This window comes from Melopsittacus undulatus, chromosome 1 (assembly GCF_012275295.1).
Source record: "Melopsittacus undulatus isolate bMelUnd1 chromosome 1, bMelUnd1.mat.Z, whole genome shotgun sequence".
Taxonomy (NCBI): domain Eukaryota; kingdom Metazoa; phylum Chordata; class Aves; order Psittaciformes; family Psittaculidae; genus Melopsittacus; species Melopsittacus undulatus.
In genome coordinates this window covers 128,914,876-128,934,070 of record NC_047527.1, presented here as the reverse complement: position 1 = coordinate 128,934,070, position 19,195 = coordinate 128,914,876, and the positions used below count along the sequence as shown (strand labels likewise).

At 37.4% G+C, this 19,195-nt stretch overlaps 1 protein-coding gene across 2 annotated transcripts in view; it reads right to left on the bottom strand.

Moving 5' to 3' along the window:
* The window catches only part of HDAC9 (histone deacetylase 9), a 395,548-nt gene that overhangs the window by 15,347 nt on the left and 361,006 nt on the right, over positions 1-19,195 (bottom strand). For both annotated transcript variants that reach the window (XM_031052375.2, XM_005152865.3), the window contains 3 exons: positions 14,647-14,780; positions 5,175-5,259; positions 258-411 (listed from right to left, as the gene is read on the bottom strand). In XM_031052375.2, the coding sequence (XP_030908235.1) occupies positions 258-411; positions 5,175-5,259; positions 14,647-14,780 (373 nt within the window). The remainder of the gene's footprint in view (positions 1-257; positions 412-5,174; positions 5,260-14,646; positions 14,781-19,195) is intronic.

The following is a 19,195-nucleotide window of genomic DNA, read 5'->3' as shown; positions in this document are numbered from 1 at the left end:
GAGGGCTTTAGACACAGGGAGAAAACAAGGTTCTTGCACTAATCATGAACCTTACTAAAAAATAACACATGACAGAAAATACCTGCTAGCATAGAATATCTCTGCTTCCAGCAGTCAAGTGAGAGAACTCAAGGGATGAAAACTTCCAGGTACATCAATTAGCAGTTAATTTTGAAACAACCTTTAGTCTGGCTGTTTCTTCACCTCACTTGCCTGGAGCAAAACCCTTGTTCTCTACAGTAACTGCATACACTTACCTGCTGCTTTCCTGAGGGATACACTGCTGAACATCCACTGAAAGAGAGGCCATAGCAGATACCGTTTCTGTTTCCTCTCTCTCCCGTTTCTGAGACTCAGCCAGAGCACAATCCACTGGCACAGAGTATGGCTCCACTGACTTCCAGTACTTGCCTAAGGAAAACACGCATAATAATTCATTGGAATTTTAGCTAGCATGGTGGTACAAGCATAGTAATCAGTTCAACGCTGAGTGATTATAATTTAAAATCACTGTGGTGTAAGCAGCACAGTTGAAATTTCAGACTGCAGTGAGGAGGTGTATTTCTGAACCTAAGAATGCCAAGTTGGAAAGTGCTTTCATTCCAAGAGCTGTGTCAAAACCTTCCCCAGAAGGTAATAAGCTGGAGCAGTAACACACAGAATAATGATCACATACTGTCAGACAGGTTATTGGCTTTATCTGCACAAGGTGAAGGGGGTTCAGGGCAGGGTTAATACCTAGAAGCTCTGATATGGCAGACAGTTGATGCATATACAGCAAATAGGGCTAGAAAAGTTAACATTGTTGTACAAAGTGCTCACAGAGCAGTGTCTTGAAAAGGAAAAAGTCAGAAATGCCAGCTCAGACTGGAGTGATGTTGCCAGAACAATCAGGTTTGTTAGTCCTGGATGTTCTTTCTCCTCCAACCTCAGGGCGTATACTAGAACAATAATTTATTTAAAACTTTCATATATGAACTGGCTGTTGCTGAAAAGCCGCCAGATGTCATAAGGAATAGAGCTTTCTGGTTTGCTGTGTAAAAACACAGCAGTGGCTTTACAGTCTGAATATTCTCAGCTTTCTGCCTGCAAGAGAAGAAACATAAGAACCTTCTCAAGCAACTCAAACAATAATGGCAGGTACCCCATGGTCCACATATAAAATGGTCTGCTACTGCAGTGCAATTAAGAAACAGGTTAGTGGGAACCAGGTGAACAACTAGGAATTTAGATATGTATTTCTTACAGTCCAGTAATCCACCGAGCACTCACTAATTGTCAGGTGGATGACACCTGGACATTTGGAGAACTGGGAGGGCTGGGAGCTCTGGACCAGAGCTTATTCAGTGTTTAGCAAGAAGCTTCCAGCAGCTGCAGAGGTTGCATCAGGGTATTTATCTGGGAATTAGACAGAGGGTTTCAACAGCTGTGAAAGAGAGGGGATCAAGTAGAGGACTTTTCCAAGGGCTAAAAGGAGGATTTTGGCAGTTGGGCAGAGGGCTGAGTTGAGGTGCTTATCCAGGGGGTAGCTGGAGGCTTTGACAGCTGGGAGGCCAGGCCAGTGGTGGTGCTGCCTGTGTTGCACAAAGGCTGCTGAAAACTCCCTCTTTGGTAACGCAGCTCTCAATACAGTTTCAGGCGTTTCAAAAGGTGAACTTTTCTCTCCAGTGAGAAAGCAGCTGTTAATAAAGCCTGAAAATGTCTTTATTCAAAAACATCATTGCAAGATGAAAGCCCAAGTCAGTCTGCAAGAACAAGCAGTGAGCATGGCCAGTGTGTTTCTTTGAACTGTAATAGTGTGCACATTTGAGTAGTTAGCAGAACCTTTAAATAACGGGGACCTTCTGGGGATAAAATGTAAAGTGCATTAAGTATCCTACAAAGTTGAGATTAAGTGTTAGGAGGTTGGCTTTGTTCCAAAAGCATGAAAGACACAGCTAAAAAGTTATGTACATAACAGTAGGCTCAATGATTGGAGCCTGGCAAGTTTTGTAAAAACAAGACAAAAATACTCTATTATTAGCTTGCTGAGAGACCGTATTCTCTATCCATTAAAAAAATACACTAAAAACAAGTAAAAATTTATATGAGCATTCCACAATGTTCTCACAGATCATATGTGCAAAAGTCAGTCTTTGCAATACACACCCAATTCAAACCCTATAATTTATGAGCTAAATGTTCGCAAAGTGGGTGGGGTTTTTGTTGCAGAAACAGATGTGCACGAAAATCAAATCTGTTGGCATGGGAATAATACCCCCTCTTGCCTATAAAAGAAATGAACCCATGTTCACTGCTGGAGTTTTCAAGGGCTCTTATTCATAAAATAAAATATTAGTACCCAGCTACCACTGTGTTGCCCTCCTGCAGCAACAATAAAACGGCATCAGTGAGGATTGCTACATCACATTCGTTCATTCACGCACAGTCACATACCAGCTGCCCCCTGAATCCTAACTTTCTTGTAACGCTAAAACTCAGCACCAATTCAAGCATATTAGTGGGCTCCCTGTGCCTATTTAACTACCAAACACACCCAAGCGATAGATGATTTTCCTTGTTTCCCTGCATTGAGAATTGTATTATGAGAAGGTTTTCAGTGGTAGAAAAGGAAAGGAGAGTCAGGCCAGGAAGCAGGTGGCAGCACCTATGCCGCAGTGGAGGGTCTTGGAGAAGGGGAGTACATCGTAGGGTGTTTGTGGTTTTTGGGAGGAAATTTTAAAGCTGTTCCAGTTAGTAATTGCATCCAGGTAGCAGTGAGTACCTCATGCAAAAAGGGCATTCTGATGCTTGTGAAAAATCAATGGTCGGTTTTAAATTAAAATCAGGAAATCAGATCCTATGATCTGTGATCTATTCTATGATTCTAAACCTGTACTTTACAAACATCTCTGGTAATCAGAGCAGCTTTGTGAGTTTCTTTTTATACAAGACAATATTTACATGTTGTACCCGAACATACAGTGCTTGCATGCAAGTTCAGCCAAAAGACTTGCAGGCAAAGTTTTGTGGAACAGAGAGACAATCACAGCATGAGGCTGCAAAGAAGCTTTGTTAAAAAACTTAGGTATGCTACAGATTGGCAGTTAAATGAACTCAAAAAGCATATGTCTCAAACTGCTCACATCTCTGAAAATGCTGTTTCTACTGTGCTATACTGGAATGTGAAATTCTACCAGTCCTGTTACATTCATTGAGAAGATCTTGGTGGAGCTCAGGGGAAAGAATGAAGCATACTGCTGGTTTCATTCATACAAAACTTGAGCAATCGCGGCTTGCAAGAATAAACAATGAAACCAAATCAGTCTTCTAGGTATGCTTTGGCTTTCATCATGAAAATGTGCTTAAGACTCCCTCAAAGATTTGTGGGACCACTGATTATTACCAGGAAATAATAAAATAGAATGTCTCTGTCACTGTTACAAGCATTTGTAACTGCTTTCACAGATAGATTTGGACATGCTATACCATGGCTACCTTGAAAAAAAGCCCACACTTGGGGGTGGTATTCAAGCCAATGAACAGGATTGCTTAAAAATAGAATATTAGATGGGTGTGGGAACTGTTACTTCCAAATGTATTGCATTTCCAAAGGATTTTTGGATCACTGTCACATACAAAACATTTATACAGATTCCATTCTAGCTAGAAAAAAAGTTGTTTCCTCTCATTGTCTGAGTAAGTATTGTAACTTTGCAACAAAGAGGAGGGATTTTTGGTTTTGTCTAAAATATTGCTAATATTTGTTATGAAAGTTGAATCACAGACATACAGACCCAATACACATGCAAACAATCATCCAAACAAATCAAGCTTTCTCAGTATCTCTTGAGGTGGTACTTGACAGCTTAATGTTTTTCAGCATTGATAATTCCCTATATTATTCAACATATACTTGCTTCTCTTAATTCCATCTAAATAGGTGTTCTCCATAAAGCTGTCCTGAACTTCCTCAATGCTCCCTTCTGTCATCCAAGCATATTCCTGTATAAAACTTGGTCTCCCTAGACAAAATGAGGTATGCATAACTTTTAAAGTAATAACTGCAAGAAAAGACAGAGTATTGTGTATAAATGACTCCAAACCTGAGCAGACAGACCTAGGTTTCATCCCACTGGACTGCCATGACTGTACCAGTCCAGCTCAAACCAATGTGTGGAAACTCATGAGCTACCTTAGGACATACCACTCAGCAAAAATGACTGACTGGAATTTATCATGTAGAGGTGATTTACTCAAAACACTTGCATATCTAGGTGACTACTGGATGTGAAGGATGAATTATGTACCTACAGTAAATTTTCTTTGTCACTTTATATTAAAATCAGTTTGAATACTGCATGATCAGTGGAAAATGCATGGTGTCCCTTTTAAAAACTGCATTTCTTTCATGTAGTTGAATCCTATTTGTGATTCATCTAAGATGAAGAAAACATTTGTTATCCATTTGTTGTTGTTAAGGAGTCAGCAAGCAGTAGAAGTCAGGAAGCTTCCACTGCCTCAGTTAAACTGCAGAGAGCAGAATATTAGAGAATTTAAGGGAAGTCTGCTCAGTTAGATTAAGGAAGCTGATGGCAGAGAAAATTTTTCAGTGAGACCAGAGCAAATGCCCTAAAGCATCTGGCTAGTAAAGGGTTGGGGTCAGGGTCCACAAGTGAAATGATCAAGTACCCTCTGCACCAGAAACTGAAGAAAGTCATGTATTTGTTAGCATTGTTTCATGGAATTCATGCCTATTTTGAGCTTATTAACTTTATCTCAAGCTCCTATACCTCTCAAAGTGAGTAACTTGGGGGACGTTGCACAGAATCTGTAGAAACTGGTTTTTTATAGCTCTAATTTATCTGTTGGTTCCTGCCCCTCACTGACAAACATCTAGTTCATCCAAGGTACTCCGGACTGGAAAGATTTGGGAATACTCAGGAATCAGAAAGCTCTAAATAATTTCAAATGGTTAGTTTTTCAGGGCTAAATATACAGCAGAAAGAAAGAGATGTCAAAGAAACAAAAATAAAAACATATACATATACGTAACTAGACACAGAATGTTCATTTATACATAAAAGATTTGCCCACTCTTTCCTCTGAACCAGTAGGTTAATGTCTATTATATTAACTAATAATCAAAAATACCCCAAACCCACCAACCCTCCAACCCAAACTGAGAAACATACTTTGAATTTCAGTGGTCTTTTTTAAAGAAGCTATTGCATTCATATTGGGGATTTGGTGCGCAATATCTTCCGGGAGAGGCTCCAGCTGCAAGAATAGAATAGAATAGAATAATATAAATTTTCAACAAGCCACAGGGAAGTAAAACAAACTGAAACAACCTAATCCTTAGAAAAAGCTCAGCCCAAGAACTGGTTAACATTTTGCTGGTATCAGTTCTAAATGTATAGCCATGATTTTGTTTTCTGTTTTCCAGCCATGTAATTGAATTCCAAGGGGCTTTTCTATTGGCTGCAAGACTAATCTATGGAGTCTCTGAAACAGGTGCATGTCTGTGTATTATTCATTAAAAAAATGCTAGTTATTTGTGTAATTTTTGTAGGTTCCTCACAAACCAAATTCCACTGCATGTGTATATGCAGCTGGGCACTCCAAACAAACCCTTGCTGAAGCCACATTGGAACCAAAGCATGCAGTCTATTATCTTTATTTTTCTGGTGTTATTACATCTAGCCATCTTACACATTTTAAGATTTATAGGAGGAAACTGTAAAACACAGCTGCTTTTACTAGTTTTGCATTAATTTCAAATAAAGTAATAGATAAATAACCGTTATGCAGATCAGCAGTAACAGTTCTCTAAAAAAAGTTATTTATAGAGTGGGCTGTATTTTAATTAGTCAGATTTAATTCTATATTCTTTGAGCAGGGCTGCATCATAGCATATTTGCAGAAGGAAGTCTTTACTTACTGCAGTTACTTTTGCCCTGCAATGGATAAATATACCAAGCAAACTATATTTCGAAATTCATCCACATGTGCTTTTTTGTCCACCTTCCATGCGTTTTCTCCCAGAAAGAGGGTAAAACATTGTGTGGGCTAAATGCCTCATTTTATACTGTAATATCTATATTCCCCTTCAACTCTGCTTAGATTCTAGCCAGTTTTCTCTCTTTACTGCAGTGTCTGCACAGACTGGGACAGGAATACCAACTTTGTCAAGGTGGACAAGGAAGAGCAGTATCAATACCAATCTCTCCTCTCTAAAGCTAAAGAAGTTCAACCACTATTGACAAGAGACATATGTAATGCAGACAAAACTCCTTTCTTAAGCATGCCTGGGTCTACTTTAAACTAGGTCAAGTGAAGCCCACCCAAGGATCTTCCTCTGTGAAGTTAATAGTTCAGTAACCAACACATATCATCCTTCAGGTTACTACCATTGCATTGCTACCCACCAACTAGATAAAATCAGCTTTGGTCAAAATACACAAAGTGGGAAGCAAATGCAGTGTAGATACTCCCTTAATGATTCTATTTTAAGTAAGCTTAGCTACAAATCCCAGAACTTCTGGGATCCTACCATTGCAATCAGTAGTGAATGCCTGTCAGTGATAAAGACATTGCAAATATCACCAGTATTTTGGAGTCTTGGTAACTAAAATAGGGCAGTTCATGTCATTATTTCATTAGAATCAAATATGGGATTACAGCGGAAGATTTTCTTATGGCTAGAAATAATAGCACTATGTCTTGTTTTCAAATAATGCAAATCACTCAGTTCTGTGCAGTGAGCAAGTGAAGTGCTGGAAGTGCAGAGAAGTGCTGGAAGGACCTGATTGGGTCTACCAAGGAAGTCAAACTGCAAAGGAAGATTGTTGCTATCTAATATGTATCATAGATTAGAAAAGAAAGAGCTATTACAATAGAAATAATATTTACAGGTATGTTTACAATTCTTAAACCACATTTTTGTCACAATCTTTGTAGGTTATTCTATGGTAACTCTTGCAGGTACCTTGGGGAAAACTGTGTATTTATGAAAATGACCATCAAGCTTGACAGATCTTAGAACAATAATCCATAAAATAGTCTTAATAATACATACCCTGGGTTACATAGATGAATAGAACTTGCTTTTATCACTTATTTTCTGTTTAAAGCAATCTATCATTTGGCTAGGATAAGGACAAAATTTGAAGTTTTGTGTGGTTGTACTGGGTGCAGGAACACAGAAGAGGAAGCAAACTGTAGTTTAAGGTTGTGTTTTGACAATTTCCTAATTCCTAAGGCTTTGAAGACCAATTCACTCCCCTGAAGTAGGACAAAATAGCCCTGGGCTATACCAATATGAATAATAGTACAAAGTATATAATTGCCAGACTGCAAGATATGAGAAAACTGTGTCTTACTTTGTCCTTTGAGTACCTTGAGATTATTAAGATGGGAGCAACTGATGCAGAGATAGCTAGAAGTAATATCCTATTAAAAGGTGAATATTTTGTTGTGTTCAGAGCTAGATTTTTGCAGGAGCCAAAAAAAGTCTTGCTTTTTCCTAATATCTCAATAAAACCACTTTAATCAGTACAGAATAAATTCTTTAACAAGTAGGCTGCATTTGAATATTTAGATGTATTAAGTTAATGTTTAGAAATGGCAGATGTGTGTTTAGAAATCAGGATAAGATGATAAATCATTAAAGACAAGAAGAAAAAACATGCATCATACAACAATTATTCCAATCCTTACTCCATCTGTTAGCTTTACTAACAGATCTATAGGTCATATGAGCATAACAGTCATGTTTATTTCCTTAACTCTTTTTTCCACAAAACTTTCATTTTGTATCCCAAGCTGAGCTTCTGCTCCAGAACTATTCTGCCTCCTCACTCAGTGATAGCCAGACAGACCTGGGATCCTCTTCCATATCAGGGAAACCTTATCAGGCACCACAAGTAAGTTCATTACATCATATATCTTGCTCAGCCCAAAATGCAGTACCATTACAAAACCACCATAGAAATAAAGCCAGTGACTTATGACAGGTATTTCTATACACTGTCAAATGAGACTGTCTGCATTTGAAAGAATGATTTCTGCTGGCAGCTATCCACTGGTTGGATATGACTGTATAGACACAGGGGTGTCTCTGGAAAACATCAGCAGTTAGACCCAACAGTGAACAAAAGAAATTACTCTACACCTGGCATATATGGCACCATCACCTCCCCTCCTACACTTATTGGTATTCAGATCATGAAGTCTATTAAATCTGGAGGCTAACAGAAAGGAGGCTGAAAAGAGTGCTGGAAATACACTGTCAGGAAAGAAATCTTTCAGAGAACAGCTCAAGTCTGCAGAAATAACCAAACCACTTGCAAGACTGTTTGGACCAGACACAAAGGGTCACATTTTCTAAGTTTTCACATGGCTGAATTAGGCTTTTGTGACCGAAGTAGCAGATGAAAGTAGAAACTGTGTCCACCAATTATTTTCAAAGTAGGAAAAACAATGTAAATGGGCAAAAATCACTTGGGCTGCCTAAGTCTGCCAGAAGCATATCAACAAATGTTTGAAGAACGAATTAATGGTGGAAATTTCATGTGCCCAGAAAGTGATATGAATTGGGAACATGGAGAGAATCTGAAACTGCAACATTCTGTACTGAGCTGGAAATTCTATCAATATCTGCATCGTCCTTAACACTGTCATGTTTTAAAGCACTGAGATTAGCATCAGTGAAGATTGTTGTGGAGTGCAGTTAGAGATAACTGATGAGTGAGGCAATTGCAAGCATAACGTAAGGAGCATGGACAGTCCTGACAGAAGCAGAGGTTGGGGAGAAGACAGGCAGGCTCCTCAGGGATGCCTAGATTGCAGGAGGAAGCATTAGAACCTCTCTTTCCTGGATGCACTGTGCAAGAAGCATATCAGCACAAAGACTGGACTTCATTGCTCTTAGGGTAACCTATGATTACAGAAGACTAAGTTCAAAGATCTCACAGGTCCTCTCTGTTCCTCTATTAACAATCTTCTGAAGTTTATGCACTTTATATATATATATATATATATATATAAGCACTTTGGGAAGGTATTTTTGTGACCCCGTTACAACGTGGCACATAATCAGTAAGGAATAGGTTCAAAGACGCAAAGGGTCATTAGCACCTACCAGTCCCTGAAAACCAAGGGATGCCTAGGAATTATGTAATTTTGAAATTGGAATATTATCTGATTCCTTGGCCAAACTGCTTCCTGATTAGTGCAGCCCACCTTGTGGACTTTGATGTCACCATGCTGACCTCTGGAACATACATTGCTCCAGTTTCTACCCTATCTAATTATTTCTGGAGCAGTTTCTGGATTCTGGGTTTGTGCAAGCAGCAGTTGACAGGTGGTTTAGACTCAGTGTTACTTATTTTCAGATTAACAATGAGGATGTGAGAATATGACCAAGTTTACCAAGCAATCTAAAACTGATCTCAGTCTGTATTCACTTCCATGAATATTTCTATTTTGGAGAAAGAAATACTTACCTGTTCTGGTAAATAACCCCTTTTAACGCAGTCCAGGCCCTCTTGGCAGAGCTCAGTGCCTAGCTGGCAAGCAACCCCAGATTCACACTGAATTCCACAAAGGAAAAAATGTCAATTTTTCATCATCAACAGGAAAGCTGCAGAGTACAAGCTTTCCACTTAAATTACCATTCCCTCCTAAATGCCAGCTCAACAGATTGCAAGAAAGAAGCAAATACTTCACACTCTGCAGGAAAATTGTCCAGGATAAGTTTTCAAGCATGCTTGGGAGCCAACCAATGACAATGTTTTGTCAAATTCTGCTTCAGACTGAAATTCAAGCCAGAAGAATATTTACTAGAAGACGTTAAATTTAGTCACTTAAAAATGTTTTTGCACTTAGGGCCAAATTCAGCCTTGGCTGCCACAGTCAATGAGAGCAGACATGCATCCTCTCTGTGCCTTTGTTGCAGGGTCCCGCTGGGCAGAGTATACTGTGGACTGCACTTCTCTGTTTCCTTTATGCAAAGAAGAGCACGACCCCATCTGTGAGTAATTATCACTTGTTACAGGCCACAGCAAACTGCTGTACCACATAGAGTTAAGAGAAAATGCCCAAACCTGTACGCAGATCAGAAGGTCCAGGATGTTAAACTGACTTCTCTGTCCCATGGAAATACCCTATCTGTCTGCTTGAAAAGGGATGTAATGAAGGAAGAACTGTATCTTTAGATTTTGATTCAAAAAGTTTTGTGCCTGAAGGAATCCTTCCTTACTGTCTCTGGCTGCAGAAGAACCCCCAGCTGAACACAATTATGTTGGAAATAAGCTGCAGGATTTAGGATACTGAATGCAAAGAAAGCTTATCCCTGAAGGCTTTTTAAATCCAAGTAGTGTCTCTTCAAAAGTAATGTGGAGGAAAGAAACCAGAACCTATCCTTGCATGTATAGAGCAGCCATACTCACAACCACCTGGCACTGAAAGATAAAGCAGTGGTCTTTATAGCACCGAAGCTAGGATGGGCAAAATAGTGTGGAATTTCCATTCTCCATAACAAAGATTCTGGGGAAATGTTTTGATATTAAACCCAATTTTCACACACTCCTTGGAGTAACACACAAACCCCAACATTTAATGATGTTCTTATTTGAAGTAATATATATATATCTACATATACTTGAAAAAGAAGTATTTGAAACTGTACGACTGATCTGTGAAAAAATGTAGAAGAATTGAGTTTTAAGCATAGCAATATACCATAATCTCAGAAATGCTTAGGTCTATAAACAGTGTCTCCATCTTAATTATCTGAATCCATCATTACCTTTCTTTTGACAGATGCTTTTTTAATGGACAAGTTCTCAAATCATGTTGAGAAATTTGAGGGATATTTTAAAGCAACTGATGCTCCTCATACTGTCCAGAAGGATTTCCATGTTTTTATTCTGGATTTCAAGGGAATCCAGCTTCTTAATCTCTTCTCACCTCTTTGGAAGATTTACTTCCAATGAGATAACCTACAGTGCTCCCAATTAGCTTTGCAAATGGTCAAATGGATTCTTCTCAGTGTGACATGGAAATTTTCTGCTTCTACACAGATGCATAGACAAGGAAACCTAAAATCTTGAAATACTTTTTTAAAAAGAAATTTTATATATAAACTTTTAAATTAATTTTGTCTTTATAAAATTTATCCTTACCTTTACTTCTAGAATTTCTTTTTTATATTTCTCATCTTTTAAGGAGAGATTCATGCAAACAAACCAGACTGAGAAATTTCAGATACTATAAGGTGTCTTGCCTGATTTCCAATTGCTGCTCAGAAAAGGTATGCATTTCCTGCAAGTTCTGTGTTATATTAGGAGTCCTGTGCTGATGTCCTGGCTACCTTAAGCTATCCAGGCACTAGGCACCTCTATTTAGGGAGCTGTGTCTTAGAAAGAAACAATTCAGAATGTAAGTGCCTCCGATCAGAGAAAACCAACAATTATAATCAGATGTTTCTCAGAAGTATTGACCTTAGAAGTATAGATGCAGCTGATAGCTGCTTTAAATTCTGATCTCTTGCAAGAAAAAGAGACTTTTTAATATTTTTTTTTGTTAGTCTTCAAAATCAACAACTGTATGCAGGAATTTCCTGTGCCATACTCAAATTATTTAAAAAACATTAACTTCATAATATATTCTTTTCCTAGTGGCTCCACTTGCATTTGTTAAGAGAAGAGTAAGAAGTTAAGATTGCTAAATAGATCATTGTACTACAGGCCACATATAAAAAAGAGCAAAACATGTCTATCTTCGATGTCAACCTGTTTTCCTTCTTGGTATTCAGAGACAAATTAAGGAAATAAATCATTTTGCACTTGTAAGTTTGATGTTACTTCTATATATCAGACCAGCTCTCCATGAAAGTTGGAAGTTGTGGCAAGTTTTACTATTACTCTTTTTAAAAAATGTTATTCTGCTGTTAATAGAACATATTAAGCAGTGAATTTCTGTATTGACATGTCCTGGCCAAAACCAACAAAACAAAAAAAAAGTTTTAAAAAACCCTGCAAAATGTTTATGAATTCTAATCCTCAGCACATGAATAAATACATCTGACAAACTGCAGAGTACCTTACAAAGGCCTTTCCCAACCTTTCTAATTTGAGTTCAATTACATGTGTGGTGTTTAGAAACTGAAGAACATCTTGCCAATGTTTTTAAACCAGGGTTGCATTATATACCATTACTTGTAAAAGTGAAAGGGGCAGATAATAGGTTATAATTATCCTATTAATCACCTGTAAAGAATTGCTTTCCAGGAAGAATGCACCCTTGAATTACAATAATTGGTTGTTTGAAGAAAAACATTTTTTTTTGTCCTTGGCAGGAACATGCTTGGGGTGTACTGTGCAAGCTCATGAATATTATGCTGAAATCAAGCAATGTATATGCTAAGGGACATGTGGTGTACATTGCCATAAGTCTATAGATGTCAACAGATGCACTGATTTCTAACTGCTAAGTAGGTATCAGACTTCTTCATTAGTGTCTGCTTCTCGGCAACACCTTTAGTTATTCTTTTAAGCAAACATCAGTTTCTTATGATAGTTGTGGTAACAACATTCTCTGTGGAGTATTTTTCTCTTCTTAGCAGCCATAGCATATTTTCTCTTTGAAATTCTGTTGCACCAGACCGTTTAATGAATGTCCCTGAAGACAACACTGTGAGTAGAAGCACATGAGAATAATGCATACTGCATGAAATGTTTCAAGTTATTAATGATCATGTTCTTTTACAAGTGGAATAAAAATGGCTGCATGGTTATGTTTGTCTTCATTCTCAGTTACTGAATTTCTGTCTCTTCTAAAATTTGCTTTGCTATATTTTGCAAAAAGGTAGATTCACAATTTATTAAATGTCCTGGTCTCTAATAACTCAAAAATAAAATCAAAGAAAGTCTCTATTCCAGTCCACTTATCCCATTCATTTTGCTCACAATCAGTATTTTATTTTGGGTAGTGGCTAGTCAGTGACAGCAGAACTGTGGGTGTGACACAGTGTTAAAGCAAAACAAGGCAGTTTTCATAAATGGGTAGAACCACCAAATGGTCATAAATCAACAGAGGGACCTAGGGATCTACACAAAGAAAGACACATCACATCATCAGCATTGTACCATTTGCATTAGTCCCACAAAGGTGCAAATTCAGAGACTTGGTTTAGAAGGGCTATGGAAAGCCACTGGTGCTGTAAGATACTACCACAGAGAAGATGATGACAAAGAGTATCAACGAGAGTGCCCTGCAATAGTAGCTGATCATGAAGGCAATACTTCATTCACTAACATTGCCAGATGCCTCAAACTAAGGTTTTGTAATCTCTATCTAGGAACCTAAATAAAAGGACCAACATTGAGCTGAGCATCTTTCTCAGTAATGCGTATCACCACACTGGAAAACTCTCCTTACAGACCTATCAAAGATGATAGCAGATAAAACCCAAATTAAAGCTTTTATTTTTTTTTTTATTTTTAACACGACTACTTTACATTTTTGAGAATATTTTTGAAAAAGCTATCACTTTATTAATTACATATATAACATAAAAAATAATAAACATGAAAGTATTTTTCTCGGGTCATAAAAATTAAAAGCAAGGGTTTAAAAGAACATTTAGAAAATCCTATCCAATATTAATCAGAAGATACATTACTTCACATTATTCACATAGGTATAAAGTCTTGAAGTGTAAGGGAACTGGCAGACTAGCTTACAATTTGGCTTACATTTGATTGGAGAGATTACATAGCTATTACCACCTCCCTGGGGGAAAGAAAGTAACACACTGCACTTTACAACAAGATCTTGCAAAATTCACAGTTTATGGTAAAGGCTTTTGTCCTTTCATAAATTGTGGCTGTACCTTCAGCAAGCTTATTTTCCTTCTCATCATGTTTATGGGAGAAAAGATATTTTCTTGTAGACAACAGAAAAATTTTCACTAATACGAATGCTTATCTTGTGTTTGTGTCCATAAATATAATTTATTCATATTTACTTAGTCTGATAGTCCAGTCTGAAAAGTTTTTAAATAACATATAGTGTTTGATAAATTTTGGAAACTCCATTTAAATTACGTACAAATGAATCTTCATTTATAACAAAGTATTTTTTTTAGGTCTTGGACACACTTTTATTAATATTGTTCAGTTTCAAAAGCCTGTGAAATAGGTTCTTCCACATGACAGTCAAAGTGTAAAATACTGCAAAAAATATGCTTTTGCAATATACAATTCCTAAAATTACCAGATACCTTGCAAAAAACATCTTTTTTTCCCATGATAGTCTGGAAGTTCTGATCCTGATAGATGATATGCACACCAATAACTACTGATTATATTAAGTCTGGTATTAAGTACATCACAAAAAGCGATTTTGAGGCATTAAATGTTACTCAAAACTGGGAATAATTTCGGCACACACTAAAGGGTTTGTAAAATCATCTAATTTAGAGGTATTTATCCAAACCAATTAATCTGAAGTCTGCTTATTTCTAAGACATGTTCAAATTGCGTGGATTTTGTAGCAAATGAAAAAAGGGCTAATGCCATTGTTACTAAAAGAAAATCAAAGATAGGAGTTTCAGCAAGCTTAGGTTATTCTCTTCACCTCCTATGATTTGGGTTTTACCTCATTTCCTAAAAGGGCGTTTATACAGGCTTCAGATGCATCACAGATGGCAGTAAGGTCATGTCCTCCCTCCAGTGCCAGCACAACACGGCCATCCGCTAGCTTCAGCAATTGCTTGGTTAGGTGACCAAAACCTAGTGTTCAAACACAGTAGTGTAAATAATTAAAGCAGATCAGATATTACTGGCATATTTCACATCTGCTGCATGAGAATACAAAAGTTTATGGATATTGTACAGGGATCATGGGATATATTTGGTCCAGTATTCTGTTTCTGACTATGGCCATAGAAATGTAGTAGATGCTTTGGAGTTAGGTATATGGAATTCTGTATGTGATAGATGTGAGATAATGTCCCTCATGCTGATCCCTAATAGCCTGAGATTAGTTGAAATGAGGTTATCTCTCTTCTTACCATTTGTTAACCATTATCATCCTGGATTATCTTTCTATTTGCATATCAATGTAGCATATGCCCATATTATTTAGAGAGATCTCACATAACCCTGGCACGACATTGATAAGACAAAAAATATTTGTAGTTAAACTATGATAATACAATTCAAAATAAGTATATTTTTCAAATTAGATGACAAAATTTTTATTTAGAAATTATTCCTTCTCTTGTATTTGGGATTTGTGTAGTGTGTAACCATAGACTGAAAAATAGTAGTTTTCATATATGTTACCTCTTAAGCTCCATTTTGAAGTGTTTTGGAATCAGCACTAACACTTATTTTGATTCTGGGTTTTCATATAAGTTGAAACTATCCAGAACTTTGTAGATATCTTTACCAGTGCCACTCACTTCTGACCAACAATGTTCTAAGCAACTGCACAGCAGCCAAAATCGATAGTACTTCATTTTATGTGGCGATCTATAACTACATGAGAACTACCACAGGGTTTTAATCTGTGATTCAAGTAAAATTAATTTATTTCATTTTTAATGATGAGAAAAATTGCACAACAAAATGCTAATTTGGAGTGAAGATTTTGGAGAGAAGCTTTGTGGTAGTTTCTCAAGGACGGCTTTTGGTTTTGATTAATCTACTTTCAGTGAGTAATGAATAAAGCTTCAAAACTATTGAAGTTAAATACCCATCACAACTTTTCCACTTGGTCTGTGCTAGTTGCTCTACTGATGGTCATCAATATTCATTGTGGCGTTTTCCATAGCCTTAAATAAAGCATTTAGAAGGTATCTGCTAAAACCTGGGGCTCTACAAAGATGGAAAACCCAACATCCTTTTACCATGTTCCAGTGAAGAAGGTCATTAAAAATTCAATACAAAAATCAATGCAAAAATCACAAGCTTATTTTCTAGAGAAATTTTCCAGTACACAGACTTAAGGCTTGACTTGGCAAACAAGCAATCTTACAATTAGTTCTGTTTACATCTTAGGCCTTTGTTAATCACATGCCCAGCTGTTTTTGGAATAGGGACTTTAATTATACCAGATTTGGTTTAGTGTGCAGATAAAAAGAAACCCAACCAACCAAACAACAAAAAACCCAACAACCCCTATCTGTCACTTAATCTGTGAAGGATCACAGAATACTTCAGGTGAAATATTGTTTCCTTAAGCTATTCCACAATGTAGCCCCCACGGATTGAGATAAGAACGGTTTAATTGCTAAGGCACAACACAAATCACTACTGCCATTACCACTACAAATAATAATGATATAGCCAATAACAAGTGAAAAGAATACAACACCCCACCAGCCACCGACCCATAACTCACTCCACCCTGCCCGGCCGAGCACCGCGTGCTCCCTCCTCCATTTCTCCCCAGAGCTCCACCCTTCCAGCTCTCTCTCCCAGTTGCATCCTGGGCATCACGTGCTATGGTATGGAATACCTCATTGCCTAGCCTGGGTCAGGTGTCCTGTCTCTCCTTCCTCCCGGCCTCCCCTCCTCCCTGCAGAGCACGTGCTCAGAAAAGGCCTTGAACAAAAACACCCTCAAAACATGCTCGCTATCAAGCAACTATTCCCAGCCCAGAAGTCAAAACACAGCACTGCACCAGCTACAAGTAGGAGAAAAAATGACTGCTACTGCTCAACCCATGACAACTCTATAAGAACTGCAGATATTCTTCTAGAAAAGAAACAACACTGTAGTTCAAATTACATACAGGTTTGAAAAACAAATAAAACCTTAAACTCTTATTTATGCTCAACCTTTCCTCATGAAAAAAAATCCGCACACAATCCTCTCTACAAAAGACCAAATTTAGACAGGATAATAAAAATGAAAGAAGTAGTGGAATGAGGATAACCTTTGATCTTCAGCCAATTTCTCCTTTCTTTTACCTACAGGATTTATTTCTGTCTGCATGTTGCACATGCGTTCTTTGGATTTGTAATAAGAGAGTGCCAACAGTGTAAAGCGAATCATACATACAGCATTTAAAAGAAATGAAGAAGAATGAACAGACACAGACTCCACACGTCTACAGCTCACCCTCTGGGTCTCTGAGGAATCCAACAGCACTTTTAAGTCAACATTATCCTTTGTGATATACAGCTTCTGTGACTAAGAGAAAGCTCTACCATGTTTGTCCTGCACATTTTGAAAATTTTGTAAGACCTCAAATATTGCTACTGCTACATCTCAATTTTCTGAGGTACGCATGGCAATTGGTATAAAGGCTCTCTCAATGCCTTTTTCTTCCTTTAGACAACCATGCATAACATAACCTGTAGACGTTGTTACAATGTTTGTCTAATTTCCTAATGATTTTTGTAGTATCAAAATTACAATAATCATCCCTGTCTGAGTCAGGATGCAATGAGCCATACAGAAAGAATCTTTCCAAACAGAGATCATGGTAACAAGATAAAGTGTTGCCAAACCAAACCAACATTTGAGGCTTTTCGTCAGTGTAATTACCCTGAGAAAGTAAAGGTAACTTGCTAGAAAGGGAGCCAACAGTACCAACATTGCCGGTGAATGAGTTATGGAAATTCTTAACAAAGAAACTTGGATCCTGTGCCACTGCAGCAACCTAGGAAAGATATTAGCTTCCTCAAGGAAATCCCCTGGAGTGCAGAAGTAACAAAATGGAAAGAAAGGAATCCCAGTCAAGTAATGGCTTTAAGATGGGCTCTACTGTATGCCAAATAATTAAGAAAAACAAGAAGAAAATAGTAACAGGCACCATGAAAAGAATCAGTCATCTTCCCTGATATGAGGAGATCAAGCACATATTTGACATCCCACTGGCCAACTTTAAGGTGAGAAAGGAGTCAGAAAAGCATTTTTAAACCTGAATCTTCCAACTCACATGAATTTCTAGAAATCAGCAACAGTTCTTGGCCCTTCTACTGTGCCTGCTGGAAAAGGTGCCAGCTGTGATGCTGGCTTAAAAGATGTTTTCCGTTTGGATTTGCTGTATTCTAAAACTACATGTTTTTGCAGTGGTGCATAACAGTTATAGATTTGTGGCATTTTATAGATACAGTAAATGTTCAGTTATAAGATGGAAAGTCATGTTAATACATCAGTGCTTGATTTTCAGTCCAGCCTTAAATGGGCATTGCTTCTTAGAGGCTGCAGGTGCCTTCAGGCCATTTAGAGTCTGAGCGCCTGACTCAAGGACAAGCATCTACTAATCCTGGTTTGAAATGGCCCTGGCAATAGCCACAATTATCGTGCCCATAAACATAAGTAAAAATGTCATATATTAATAATAATAATAATAATAAAAATCAGTATTTAAAAATCCAAACATTTCAGTCAATAAATGAGGAAAGATTATACATACAGGGGTATTTCTCTAATCTTCTTATATATCTGTTCAGTATATTTGTACTTCAGAGAAGTAGCATTTTTTAAAATAGGGCTCAGCAGTGTGACAGTAAATTCTGAGCATGGTGTTGTGCCGATTATTATTTTCATATTTTCTGTAATTCAAATGTTAAAAGTACCTGTTCCCTTCATAGATCCAATATTTAGATATTGAGTGTAGAACTTGCAAAAGCTCTTAATATTCATTTGCTATGATCCTATTAAAACCAATAGTAAACCTTTGGTTTATGCAAGAAGCAACATTAAACCACTACCAGGTAGTTCTGAAAATCCTACTTGCCAATTGGTTTACATTTGCCTGACAAAAACATGTGGGTGCACAATTGTACACCTAAGTAAAACAGACTAGAAACCATTATACTTCATGTTATGCATTGGAGAAATATGCAGGATACAAGCTGTTATCCACTGACCTTTGAAGTAAAAATATAAACTGTTAAATCAAAACCATAACATGTACTTTTTAATTATACCCTTTCCCCTCATTAATGCTGAGATACAATATGCAGCCTTACGTAAGAAAATATTCTACTGTGGGAAGCAAAAAGATTATTAGTATTAATTAATAATCAAGCTGCCAGGCTGTTATTGAAGAACACAGTTTGCTGATCACTTGAATTATAATCTAAGCAAGTATTTCAACTTTTAGTGTCCCAGTAAGAGCTCTGTTTGGTGGGGTTTTTTTTTGTGACAGACAAGCTCCTCATCCACTCCTTACAGTTCTGCCAAGC